Below are 12,887 nucleotides of genomic sequence, written 5' to 3'. Positions count from 1 at the left end.
AGTAGGGTTGTCCATTCGAGACATATTATCCGACCTCATTTATTTGTGCCTTTCATTTCTCGTACTATATACATATTTATTGGAATAATTATATGTTTAGGACAATTTAGTTACTTATAATGAGTAGGAAGATACGAGATTTAGCTGAATCACATGTTCATGTAGTTTTGTAGAAATAGAAAACTACATGAACATATACAAAAATTTAACCAAAATGTTTTAAAATAACCACTTCTTCACACTTCCAAAGTCACCTAATTAGAAAAAAAAAAAATTTATCTACATTTGTCTTGTTCTTCTGCTACTTTTCAGCTAGAATTCAGCAAACCTTCCAACACATATTAGTCATAACGTCTTTCTTCTAATTACTTAACTGCCAAATGGTATCAATATCATCATCAGTTAACCAAATGCCAAAGACTCTTTTTGAGTTGAATGTGTTAGGTAGAGCTATGGGCCCTTTATTTCCATATTTATTATTACCAGATAAAACATATTTATTCATATCAAATTTATTACTTATTTTATTTTTCCTCTCAAATATTTTTTCATTAAAAAAAAACAGAAGATGCTTTATTGAAAACAAAAAACAAAACAAAATAAAAAGAAGAAGAAGAAAGAAGATGCTTTTCTTTTGGAGCTTTATGCTGCAACGTTCTTTAAAATTTTGACACATTTAACCAAGAGACTGATAACAAAAACCAAAAAAAAAAAAAAAAACCATTTGCTCAAGCTCAGCCACCACTTCATCGCCTCCGCCGCCGTAAAACCAACCGTAGGGTTCCGATTTACGACTACTCAACGCCGCATTCTTCAACAGCTCCAAATCCAAGCACTGAGTGATTAAAAACTCGATTCCAGATCTCCATTACCAAAAAATCGCATGTACAAACTCATTTAAACTTCGAAGAAACAAACAACAAATCTATCACCAAAGCTACATTTCTCTCCGATGTAAGCTCTAACCATCTGTTTTTTTTCTCCCCGAACATAAAAAAAAACATCCTCTTGTTCTGTTTTCGTCATGTGTGTTCTTAACTTTGTGATGCTTAAATTCAAAACTCGATTACAGTAGTTTTTTTAAGCTTCGTAGAGTTTAATTTAGTTTTGCTATTTTCTCTTCAATTTTTGTGTGTCGGCAAGTTTACTTTACCTTGTTGTTTTTCCTAATTTAGTAACCTACTTTTTTGACGATGCATCTCTCAGATTACCTTATCTTTTTTCCTCATTCAGCAAAAAAAAAAAAATGATTATCAGACTTTATTAGGGTTTTTCTTCGGATCTGTTTGAAAACAATGTGATTAATTTATATAGATTGCAATGGACCGACGAAGCTGGCCGTGGAAGAAAAAGGCGTCTGATAAATCAATCTTAGTGATTGATTCTGCAGCTGATGCTTCTCATTCTCAGATTGATAAGGTTTTTTTTTTACTCTCTGACATTTACTTGTATTGTGACTAGATTTGATGAACATTTTATTTGGTTATTTTGGGAAACAGGAAGCTATTAAGAAGCCAAAGTATGTGCAAATATCTGTGGAGCAGTATACACATTTCACTGGTTTGGAGGAACAAATAAAGAGTTATGATGTTCAGATTAAAGGTTACGATGTTCAAGTTAAAACTTATGAGAATCAAGTTGAGAGTTATGAGGAGCAAGTTAAGGATTTTGAAGAACAGATTGATGCTTATGATGAGAAGGTTCATGAGTATGAAGAACAAGTGCAGAAACTTAATGAAGATGTTGAGGATTTGAATGAAAAACTTTCTGTTGCTAATGAGGAAATTGTTACTAAAGAGGCTTTAGTGAAGCAGCACTCTAAGGTTGCTGAAGATGCTGTTTCAGGTATTTTAACTTTTTTTATCTTGTCACCAGTGAATGTTTTAAGCTGTAATGTAGAGAGTAAAGTGTTATAGCTTTTTGCTGTTGTTGCAGGTTGGGAAAAAGCTGACGCGGAAGCTTTGGCATTGAAAAACACGTTGGAGTCTGTTACTCTTTCGAAACTCACAGCTGAGGATCGTGCAGCGCATTTAGATGGTGCATTGAAAGAATGTATGAGGCAGATAAGGAACTTGAAGAAAGACCATGAAGTGAAACTGCATGATGTTGCTTTAAGCAAGACCAAGCAAATTGAAAAAATGACCATGGAGTTTGAAAAGAGGATGTGTGACTATGAACAAGAGTTACTTAGGTCTGCAGCGGATAGTGATGCTTTATCTAGAACTTTACAGGAGCGGTCCAACATGCTGGTAAAAGTCAGTGAGGAGAAGTCAAGAGCTGATGCCGAGATCGAGACCCTGAAGAGCAATCTGGAAATGTGTGAAAGAGAAATAAAGTCTCTTAAGTATGAAGTCCATGTTGTTTCTAAAGAGCTAGAGATACGAAACGAAGAAAAGAACATGTGTATTAGATCTGCAGAATCTGCTAATAAGCAACACTTGGAAGGAGTAAAGAAAATAGCTAAGTTGGAAGCAGAATGCCAGAGACTGAGAAGTCTTGTGAGAAAGAAGTTGCCAGGCCCAGCTGCACTTGCTCAAATGAAGCTTGAGGTTGAGAACTTAGGCAGGGATAGTGGTGATGCCCGACAAAAGAGATCTCCTGTCAAGGTCTCTAGTCCGTGCAAGTCGCCAGGAGGATACTCGTCAACTGGGTCTGAGTTCTCTCTCGATAATGCACAGAAATTCCAAAAGGAAAATGAATTTCTAACAGAGCGTTTACTTGCAATGGAAGAAGAGACAAAAATGCTGAAAGAAGCCTTGGCAAAGCGGAATAGTGAGTTGTTGGAGTCACGGAATCTTTGTGCTCAGAGCACAAGTAAGCTTCAAAGCTTAGAAGCTCAACTGCAGCAAAATAATTCTCAGAAGTCCTCACTTGAAGTGTGTCCAAATCTGAATACGAGCAATCCATCAAGCTCAATCTCTGTTTCTGAAGATGGGAATGACGACTCTGGTAGCTGCAGCGGATCTCTGTCAACAAACCCATCACAACAGATCAAGAAGGAGAAGGACATGGCAGCCTTGGAGAGGGTTGAGAGTGTTAATAGTCATGTTGAGCTTATGGATGATTTTCTAGAAATGGAGAAGTTAGCTTGTTTACCAAATCTATCTAGCAGTAATGGTAGTATAGATTCTAAAGATGGTTCAGGTGATCAAAAGTCAGAAATGGTGATTCTTGATGCTCATACCGACCTTGAGGATTCCGATAGAGGTAGTCCAGCAGTGATGAAATTTAGATCTAGATTATCAAAGGTTCTTGAATCTGTATCTCCTGATGCTGACATACAAAAGATAGTGGGGGATATAAAATGCATTTTGCAAGATGTGAATGCTTGTATGGACCAGGAAAAGCCTTCTGAGGTGCATGTTCATCCTGAAGAAGTGTCAGATTTATGTCCAGAACAAAATCTGGTTGAAGATTGTCATTTGGCAGAACAAAAGCTGCAGAGCATTCACCAAGATTTGAAAAATGCTGTATCTCGGATTCATGATTTTGTTTTGTTGCTAAGAAATGAGGTAAAGGCAGGTCAGGACACCTCTATTGAGGGAAATGATTTTGTTGAGCTGATTGAGGGCTTCTCCGTCACGTTCAACCATGTTTTAAGCGGTGATAAAAGTTTGGACGATTTTGTTTCGAATCTTGCTAATGTCTTCAACGAGGCGATGGAGCGAAAGGTAAGTTTTAGGGGTCTAGCTTCCTCTGAGGTTGAAACTCTGAGTCCAGATTGCATAGACAAGGTTGCATTACCCGAGAGCAAGGTTGTAGATAAAGATTCATCTCAGGAAATATATCAAAATGGATGTGTCCACAACGAGCCAGGGGTTCCATGTGATGAAAACAGAGTTTCAGGGTATGAATCAGATTCCAAATTACAGGAAATAGAAGAACTGAGATCAGAAAAAGAAAAGATGGCTGTGGATATCGAGGGGCTGAAATGTCAGTTACAAGAATCTGAGCAGCTGTTAGCTGACATTAGATCACAGTTTGATTCAGCTCAGAGGTCAAACAGATTGGCGGATACTCAACTCAGATGTATGACTGAGTCATATAGATCACTTGAATCACGTGCAGCTGATTTAGAGATCGATGTGAACCAGCTTAAGGAAAAGATACAGAAGTTGGAGAACGAGCTTGAGGATGAAAAATGCAACCACCAAGAAGCCATTCTGAGGTGCCATGAACTTGAAGAACATATTCAAAGGTATCATCTTTACCAGAATATGTAAGAGCCTGAATTTACTTACTGCTTTTTACATGTCTATATTTTCACTTTTTTCTCAGACACAGAAACACTTCTTTGGTTGCTGAGGATGATGAAGAAGCTGATATCAAGAGCAAACAGGTAATGTTTTCGCAGACTCTATTCAATGCGAGTTATGTTTTGCTTCTGATTTTTCAGCTTTTTCTGCATTTTGATTCGTAGCTCATATATCATCTACTTATTCATTGTTCACCATACTACATGCAATCAGTTTAGGTGCATGTACATATCCAATCACAGACATAAAAAACAAACACAAGCATACACATATATAAGAGAATCTACACGCATGAATTCCTGAGTTCATAGGACTTTGAAGCTTTTGAGTAAAAGAGAAAACTAACATGAAAAATATTATACAGGAGAGAGAGCTATCGGCAGCAGCAGAGAAGTTAGCCGAGTGTCAAGAAACCATATTTGTGTTGGGGAAGCAGCTGAAGTCATTTCGGCCACAACCTGAGCAAATGAGGTCACCACAAACTCGAAATGAGTCCTATTCTGAAGAAGAGGAACTAGGCACCACCACTACCTCAGTCCCAAAGAACTATGCCGTAGTAGACGAAGGAGATTCGGTTAACGAGGTTCCTAGATTTATGGAGTCTCCAAAATGCCCCTCTGATTCAGAGACTAGCGATACGACGACATCGCCATCACGAGTGGGTTCCAGGCTCTCAAGGTCAGGTTCATCTACTAACGCGACCCCAGAGAAAGCCTCTAGAGGAATAAGCAGGTTCTTCTCCTCCAAATCAGGTTATTAATTAAAGCCTTTAAAAATAAAAGTGGGGAGAAACTTGTGTGTATGTGTACATGAGATGAAATGTGATCAAAATACTTGGAGAATATTTTCGTTTGGGATCTTTTTGTTACTTACCTGCTTATCAAACGACTTGTGCATTTTCATACTGATGGTGTCTTATTGCATTCCCTCAACACTAGTACTAACGTATTAGTATTAATAGTTCAAAACGTGATATTTTATTACACGCTTGTCTTTTCTACATGAAATACAACAAATTATTTATGACCATAACAACAAGAATGGAAAAATGATCGATGGCTGACTTAACGAGTTCTGGTGTTCTGTTGCTTGCTTCGTCCGAAAGTCTTCATGAACCATTGATGCTTGTATGAAACCACTATGTATCCCATCGCTAGTCCAAATACAACTCCAGGTGCAAAGCCTAAACCTGCTGCTATCCAACTAAATGATTCTTCTTCTTCTTCTTCTTTTGTCTCCAACGGTTCGGTTTGTGTTGGTGTTGACTCTTTGATATGTCCACAAACATTCTCAAGAGAAGGACCATTAAGTCCGGGGTTTCCTTCGTAGGAAGAGCATTTTTGCCGTTGAAATTGTGTGCCTTGTGGTATGGAACCTACAAGCTGGTTATGTGAAACGTTTATCCACGCGAGAGAAGAGAGAGTCCCGAGCTCAGGAGGAATCTCACCAGAGATATTGTTTTGGGATATGTCGAGTGACTCAAGATTCTTCAGGTTTGCTAAAGAAGATGGGATGTGGCCTGTAAAACCATTGCTTGACATGTTCAGAATTCGAAGCTCCTTCAGCAGACCAATAGAATCAGGAATCTTTCCATGTAGTTGATTCCCTGATAAATCGATGGCCGTGTAGATTGTAAGGACACGTTCCATCTCCATTGATACTCCTTTACTCATCAAGACAAGTGAAGTGTAGTAGCCAAGTGAGGAACCGTATACACTAGGATTCTGAATGTACTCTGGCTCTATATTATTATCTTTCTTGGAGGACATCGCAGTCCAGTTCATGAAGTAATCAGATGGCAAGATACCGAAGAAGTCATTATGTGATACATCAATGATTTGCAACTGAGGAAATCCAAACCAAACCCCATCAACGTTATGTAATGTGCCATGAAACTTGTTAGAGTGGAGGACAAGAACTTGAAGCTTCTGTAAAGAATTCAACTCGAAGGGAAACATGTCGTTGATTCTATTGCTTCCCACATTTAGAACTTCCAGAGAAGAGCAACCAGTAAGAGAACCAGGAAGCTTTCCCTCCATTCGGTTGTGGCTGACGTCAAGTGACCTTAACTTCGTGGCATTCATAAATATTTCAGGAAGACTTCCGCTGAGGCTGTTGTTACGGAGATCTAGATCTGAAAGAGAACTCATAAGAGTTTCTAAACACCAAGGGAGTGAGCCGTTGAGGTTGTTGTTTGATAGATCTAGGATCTCTAGAGAGCTTAGTCCACATATTGATCGAGGTATCTTTCCGGTGAAGTTATTGTTGGAACCAGAAAAATATCTGAGAGACTTGGACGGGAGGAAGAGTGGTCCTTGAAAAGCATTTGAGCTTAGGTCTACACTCGTGAGTTGACTCTCGGGAGATGCTTTTACGGATACATGGAAACCGCTGAGCGAGTTGTTAGAAAGATCCACACTATTCAACGTTGGCATTCTCCACAACCAGTCTGGTACTTGACCTTTGATTTTGTTGTTGGAAAGATCTAGAATCTGTAGATTTCTCCCCTTTCTTATGAACTCAGGGAAGTCAGTGATGTTGCAGCTTCTTAAGCTCAAATATTCCAAATTTGATGGAAAATCAGAAGTGATGTTTGTGGTTGAAATGGGGATGCGTGAGATATATAATGTGCCTAGCTGCTTGAGAGACGAGAAGACATTTAAGTCAAGTGGACGGACTTTGGTGTAATTGTAATGGTAAATATAAAAGGTTTCTAAATTAGGTAACATAAAGATATTCTCAATCCCAACAAGGTCGTTGAGTTGGTTATAACTCAAATGGATCCTAGTCAATGAGGGAATCTTGAGTAGGGGTGAAAGAATGGCTCCTATAAAAGGATTATCATCAGCAAAAAAGAACTTCAGTTTAGAGAGTTGGCTAATGCTAGGTGGAAGGGAACCTGTGAACTGGTTGGAAGAGAGAGAGATTGTATTTAGTTTGGTCAAATTGCTTAGCGTAGCTGGCAAGTTTCCACTAAGCTTGTTACCACCAACATAAAAATTGGTCAATTGGTTTAGATTGCCAATTGAAGATGGGATTTCACCAATAAGATTATTAGAAGAGAGACTAAGATGGGAGAGATGGGAAAGATTCCCAAGTGAAAATGGAATCTTCCCAGAGAAATAAGAAACGGAAAGGGTCAAAGAGGTCAAATTTTTTAGGCTACTAATGGAGTCAGGTATGGCACCTGAAAAGGATGTGTACAAAATGGTCAACTTTAGCAAAGAGTTGTTTTCATGAAAAACGGGAAGATTGCCTCTCAGATTAGGATTGTTCCCTAAGTCAATAGATTGTAAGTTGGGAATCAGAAGAATACTGCTTGGAAATTCTCCAAATAGGTTGCAGCCATTAAGATTTAGAGATCTTAGAGACCGTATGTTTGAAAACTCCTCGGGGATTTCTGAAGAAATTTTTACGTAGCTCATATCTAGTTCTCTAAGGTTCCTCAAGTTTCGAGCAAGTAGAGGAAGAAAAGATTTATCAATGGATAAATAATGAAAAGATTCATCACCGAAAAAATCACTAGAAGAAAGATCGAGAGACACCAACTTTGTTAGCTGAAGAAGATTGATTGGAATTTGGCCTGAAAGTGAAGACTGAGAGAGGTCAAGTCTTTCTAGCCCTGTGAGTTTATCAAACTCAGCTGGTATTGGCGAATTGTTGAAATTGTTGTTAGCGAGGTTTAGATCACGGAGATGACGCAGTTTAAAAAGACTACTGTTGGATTTGAGCTGGCCATAGAGGAAGATAGAACTAAGGTCTAGCCCGATCACGTTTCCCGACTTAGCATCACACGTGATACCATCCCACGAACAACAATCACTTTTGTTCACCCATGATTTTGAATCAACCATCCCAAACTCATTCTTGAAATCAAGAAGAGCATCCTTTTGGTCGGAATGACACAAGTGTTGCGTAGCTGAAACAAACGTGATTAGAAAACTAGGAATGAGGATAAGGAAACAGATGGAACGAATAAGGAAGCTCATTTTCTCACTAAATATGAAAACTTTTATATTTGTGAAAAAACAAAGTTTTCCGAATAATAATAGTAAATTAGTGTTTTGGATCTTTTTATGAAGTGTCTTCCCGACTACATATATAAAGAAAACATAAAGTTCCATAGACTTTGATAAATTGAAGTCTTTTGATGGAAAGTTAAAAGAGCAATTTATTTAGAATTATAGAAAAATCATTATCAATAAGCAAAGGAAAATTGGAGTTTCGTGAGGAAAAGTAAAAAAATATAAGTGCCGTGTAGCATTTTTTTCCATGAAATGCTTTCCAAGTCGTCCTCTAGCCAATTTCAAACCTAAAACCAACGTCAATATTGACTTTTCAAAATTTGCATTGCTTCCCACAATGTACGTTATAAAGAAAATTAATTTCTTTATGAGCCAAGATTAAATATATGTAGACAGAAAAAGAAAGATTAATATGTGTAGTTTCAACATCTTTTAAAAGATAAAGACAAAAACGAAACAAAACTTGTAGACTTGGCGAGGTTGAAAACTCAATATTGACGCTGCCCGTTGGCTAATATCACAAAACGTTACGTTCTATCTCTCACAAAACCTCTTTTTCTCTCAACGAAGCTTAGCTAACGACTATTATAATCAAGGACGCTATTAACCCATTAACTATAGAGTGATTTTGATGATCGACCTGTAGTCTCCATGGATGAGGATTGCAAAATGCCACCGTTCACAATAATTTTGAAGATCTGAATAATCAGATTTCATGGCAATGTAGTCTGGATCTAGGTACGGTTGATCTAATATTGTTGCTTGGGTTCCAAGGAACAACCAAGACAATATGGCCGTGACTCGTCTCATTGAACCTGATATAATCTCCTCGATAAGTCCATGTTTGCACATTGCACATCTACTCCTCTTGTTACTTACATGTTTATCAAACGACACATGCATGTTAATGCTGATGTTTTCTTATTAAATTAATCAAGAATGTAATATTGCATTCACTAAACAATAACTTTAAAAAAAAAAAAAAAAACTTTTCTATTATTCAGCAACAATGTGGAAAATGGAAAACCGAAAACATATTAAAACCTATGAACTAACTTTTTATTGTAAGTCTTTGGTTTCCTGATAGTTCAAAACATGATATTTTATTATACATAAAACTTGATTTCATCAAATACAACAAATTATTTATTATTTGAAATACAACAAATTATTTATGAACATAACAACAATGCGTTAAGGAAGGACGATGATCGATGAGTGACTTAACGAGTTCTGGTGCTCTGTTGCTTGTTGCGGCCAAAATTATTCATGAACCACTCATGCTTGTATGAAGCCATATCCAGTCCAAATACAACTCCAGGTGCAAAGCCTAAACCTGCTGCTACCCAACTCAGTGATTCTTCTTCTTCATTAGTCTCCAGCGGTTCAGGTTGCGGTGGTGTTGACGCTTTCCAAGGACCACTCTTCATCACGTCCAGGTCTCTCAAATATTTTTTTGGGATTCAATAATAACTTCACCGGAGAGATACCTCAGTCAATATGTGGACTCAACTCTCTATACGCCCTAGATCTATTAGACAACAATCTCCACGGCTCAATTCCTCAGTGTTTAGAGACTCTGATGATGAGTTCTCTTTTGTATCGTCCCATGACTTTAGCCTCTCACAAATTTAGTTGGCATCTGGATCATATGATACTGCGGATATCAACACTTTAGAAGCGGGTTGGCAGGTTTGGGGTAGACATTAATATTGTAAACTCCAGATCTCAACATTTGTTTTTTGGACTCTTATTTATAATGATTTTTGTATTCTTATATTTTAAGAGAAATTCCATTGTTTCTTAATATCAACTGTTGTTGTGGCTAGCTTAGATCTTTCCAGTAATATAATGTCTTCTCAATTTCGTCGACTTGCTATTATTTTGTGCTATGAAAGTTAAATCAATTATTTTTCGTATTAAATCATAGGAAAATGAAGAGTTTGAACTCACTAATGATGTCCTTATCATGAGTCAGTTCTTCATTCAACTTGGAGTTTCAATTATCCCAGTTTCTACTATTTACGTAAGTAATAAACTCTTGGTTTTATTTATTTCTCATTTTTTTTGTTACATATACAAATGCAATTATGCAAAATTAGTTTAATTGTTTTGACTTTCTTTTTGTTTGAAAAGAGCCTCAACGGAGATGTGATTGATTGTATTATCCGAGCGGATCAACCGACCTTCGATCACTAACTCCTGCAAAACTATATAATTCAAGCATTTGTTAACTAGAATAAGTTATGTAGGAATATCTCCTTGGAATAGTACGAATGGGGAAAGACGTACAGAAAAATTGGCAAGTGTGCCACGAGACCGGAGAAGAGTGTCCGGCGAGGACGATTCTGTATGAGAATGGATCTGTTTCTCACAAAAGCATCGTCCAAAGGTTCCAAACAAACACTAGGTCTCCAACAAAGCCATTGTCGGACACAAGATTATCGTTGTTATGTTATATGTACTTTTGTTTTTGTTTACTCAGCCAATATTATGAAAAACACTTTAAGACAATATTGCAAATAAAAATACATAATTACACTTCAACATCTTTATAATAGACAAAAAAATAACATTTGGGCCGACAAGTTTAATAGCCCATGGTCTATGGTTTTCTACTATGACTTTACAATATTATATTTAGATCCAAAAATGAAATAACATACAACTTTGAAATCTTACATAAATATGGGCTTGACAAAAATTTAACTTTTGGCTGAAGACAATACTTTTATTTTTTTCACCCTATCCATTTGATTGTTAGAAGTATTTGTTTAAAATCTTAACTTTGACTATGTGAATTTTGTTTGTCAGTTTTTAAAGAAATTTTACTTATGTTATGCTCATTTCTTGCTTTTTTTTGCTTAATTTTTGCTTACTTTTGATCAATTTGTTTCTCTTGATTATTTAAATTATTTCAATAAACATGATATATTAATAGATGCGTAGTCACTATATTAATAGCCTATCAGGTTTGGATTTTCGTACAATCTAATGGACTCTCAGCTGGGTATCAGATGAACACTGCTTGGAAATTCTCCAAATAGGTTACAGTCTTCAAGATTTAGCCATCTTAGAGACTACATGTTTGAAAATTCATGGGAGATTTATGAATAAATGTTTACGAAACTCATATCCAATTCTCTAAGGTTTCTCAAGTTTCGAGCAAGTAGATGAAGAAAAGAATTATAAATTGATAGAGGCATGTAAAAATAGCCCAAAGAAGAAAGATGGAGAGACAACAACTTGGTTAGCTGAAGAAGCTTGGTTGGAATTTTGTTCTGAAAGTGAAGACCAAAAGAGGTCAAGTCTTTCTTGTTAGAAACTTAAGTCTCCAAAACAGAAACAGAGTAAAACAGAGAGAAAATCAACTTCGTATTGATCGTGATCAATACGTAACTTGAATGAAAAAGAACTTCTGTTTTATTCAATAGAAAAGACAAAATGAACAACTTGTGTTCCAGTAATACAACTTATATTTAAATAGACTTCAATCGGGTTTGAAAGTTAAGAGATGCAACTCTTCTTTCTTGTGACCCTTAAGACATAACTGTCTAAACTTAATAGACACGACTCTTTAACCAAACACACACTTTGACTTAACATACATAATTACTTATATAATTATTAGACATACTAAACTCAATTATCGATCAACATTTCTAACCCCACAAGTTTATCAAACTGAGCTGGGATTGGCGAACCGGAAAAATTGTTGTAACCAAGGTTCAGATCACGCAGGTGACGAAGTCTAAAAAGACTACTATTGGATTTGAGCTTGCCATGGAGGAAGTCGTCACTAAGGTCTAGCCCAATCACTTTGCCTGACTTAGCATCACACGCCATCCCAAGAATAACAATCACTTTAAATCAACCCAAGTAGTTTTCTGGATCAAACACTCTTTCTTGAACTCAAGAAGAGCATCCCTTTGGTCAGAATCACACAAGTGTTGTGTAGATGAAACAAAAGTGTTTAGAAAAACTTGAAACGAGGAGTAGGAAACAAATGGAACGAAGGATGAACCTCATTTTCTGATTAGATAAGAAAGCTTCAATATTTTTGAAGAAAAAAAGGAAGTTATCGAGTAGTGATGGTAAATTAGTGTTGTAGATATATATAAAAAAAACAAACGCCTGAAGCTCCATTGACTTGATGATTTGAAGTCTTTTAGATTGCGACTACTAAACTCGTCCTTGACGCCAAATGGGCAATCATGTTTAAAATTTTAGAAACGAAGAACAAAACTCGTTCTCAGTGAGCAAAGTAAATTTGAGTTTAGTGAGGGCAAGTAGAAAAATCTATGTCCCGTGTATATTAAGACCATTTTCATCGGTTAGAAACTCAATTATATAAAATAATATTAGTTTTATTAATTTTTTATTATTTATTTTTGAACCAATCAGAATGAAACAATTTTAAAAATGAGTATCCATAAGTTTCTCTCCTATCTTTTCCTTTTTCTAATTTTTCATTTTATTTTTTAGAATTTCTTTCTCCTATATAAATTCTCAATGGAGATGCTCTAAACTAGTCATTCAACTTCACATGAGACTCACCTATGGCATTTTCCCATAAAATGCTTACCTATGGGATACGGGCTTTGCC

At 36.5% G+C, this 12,887-nt stretch overlaps 3 protein-coding genes and 1 pseudogene across 6 annotated transcripts; 2 read left to right on the top strand and 2 right to left on the bottom strand.

The window, feature by feature from the left end:
• The first annotated feature begins 564 nt into the window (after positions 1-564).
• AT1G47900 (filament-like protein (DUF869)) lies at positions 565-5,212 on the top strand. Of its 3 annotated transcripts, none has more exons than NM_103688.4 (6): positions 565-954; positions 1,315-1,419; positions 1,500-1,845; positions 1,936-4,198; positions 4,279-4,339; positions 4,621-5,212. In NM_103688.4, exons 2-6 carry the CDS (start codon positions 1,321-1,323, stop codon positions 5,014-5,016), a joined length of 3,165 nt encoding a protein of 1,054 aa, NP_175226.1. In that variant the 5' UTR covers positions 565-954; positions 1,315-1,320; the 3' UTR covers positions 5,017-5,212. The 3 variants fall into 3 exon arrangements, with proteins under 3 accessions (NP_175226.1, NP_001185167.1, NP_001322347.1); NM_001198238.1 differs by having other exon boundaries at positions 931-954; positions 4,285-4,339; NM_001333287.1 differs by lacking the exon at positions 565-954 and having other exon boundaries at positions 1,230-1,419.
• Positions 5,213-5,248: 36 nt separating this feature from the next.
• Positions 5,249-8,380, bottom strand: RLP7 (receptor like protein 7; the record flags this gene model as incomplete). The annotated part of the gene is made up of 1 exon (NM_103687.2): positions 5,249-8,380. The coding sequence occupies one exon, from the start codon at positions 8,378-8,380 to the stop codon at positions 5,321-5,323; it is 3,060 nt and encodes a 1,019-aa protein (NP_175225.1). The 3' UTR covers positions 5,249-5,320.
• A 1,170-nt stretch (positions 8,381-9,550) lies between these two features.
• On the top strand, positions 9,551-9,959 carry AT1G47885 (Ribonuclease inhibitor; the record flags this gene model as incomplete). The annotated part of the gene is made up of 2 exons (NM_103686.1): positions 9,551-9,635; positions 9,721-9,959. 2 exons carry the CDS (start codon positions 9,551-9,553, stop codon positions 9,957-9,959), a joined length of 324 nt encoding a protein of 107 aa, NP_175224.1.
• A 1,248-nt stretch (positions 9,960-11,207) lies between these two features.
• On the bottom strand, positions 11,208-12,310 carry AT1G47880 (annotated as a pseudogene). Its single transcript has one exon.
• Between the last annotated feature and the right edge of the window lie 577 nt (positions 12,311-12,887).

The sequence above is a fragment of the Arabidopsis thaliana genome, assembly GCF_000001735.4.
Source record: "Arabidopsis thaliana chromosome 1 sequence".
Classification (NCBI taxonomy): domain Eukaryota; kingdom Viridiplantae; phylum Streptophyta; class Magnoliopsida; order Brassicales; family Brassicaceae; genus Arabidopsis; species Arabidopsis thaliana.
This window is presented reverse-complemented; position numbering and strand designations above follow the sequence as displayed.

Coding starts and splice junctions, on each gene's coding strand:
- AT1G47900 (NM_103688.4), top strand. CDS start 1,321: ATGGACCGACGAAGCTGGCCGTGGAAGAAAAAGGCGTCTGATAAATCA. Junction 1,420..1,499: donor CTCATTCTCAGATTGATAAG/GTTTTTTTTTTA, acceptor TTTGGGAAACAG/GAAGCTATTAAGAAGCCAAA. Junction 4,199..4,278: donor CTTGAAGAACATATTCAAAG/GTATCATCTTTA, acceptor CTTTTTTCTCAG/ACACAGAAACACTTCTTTGG.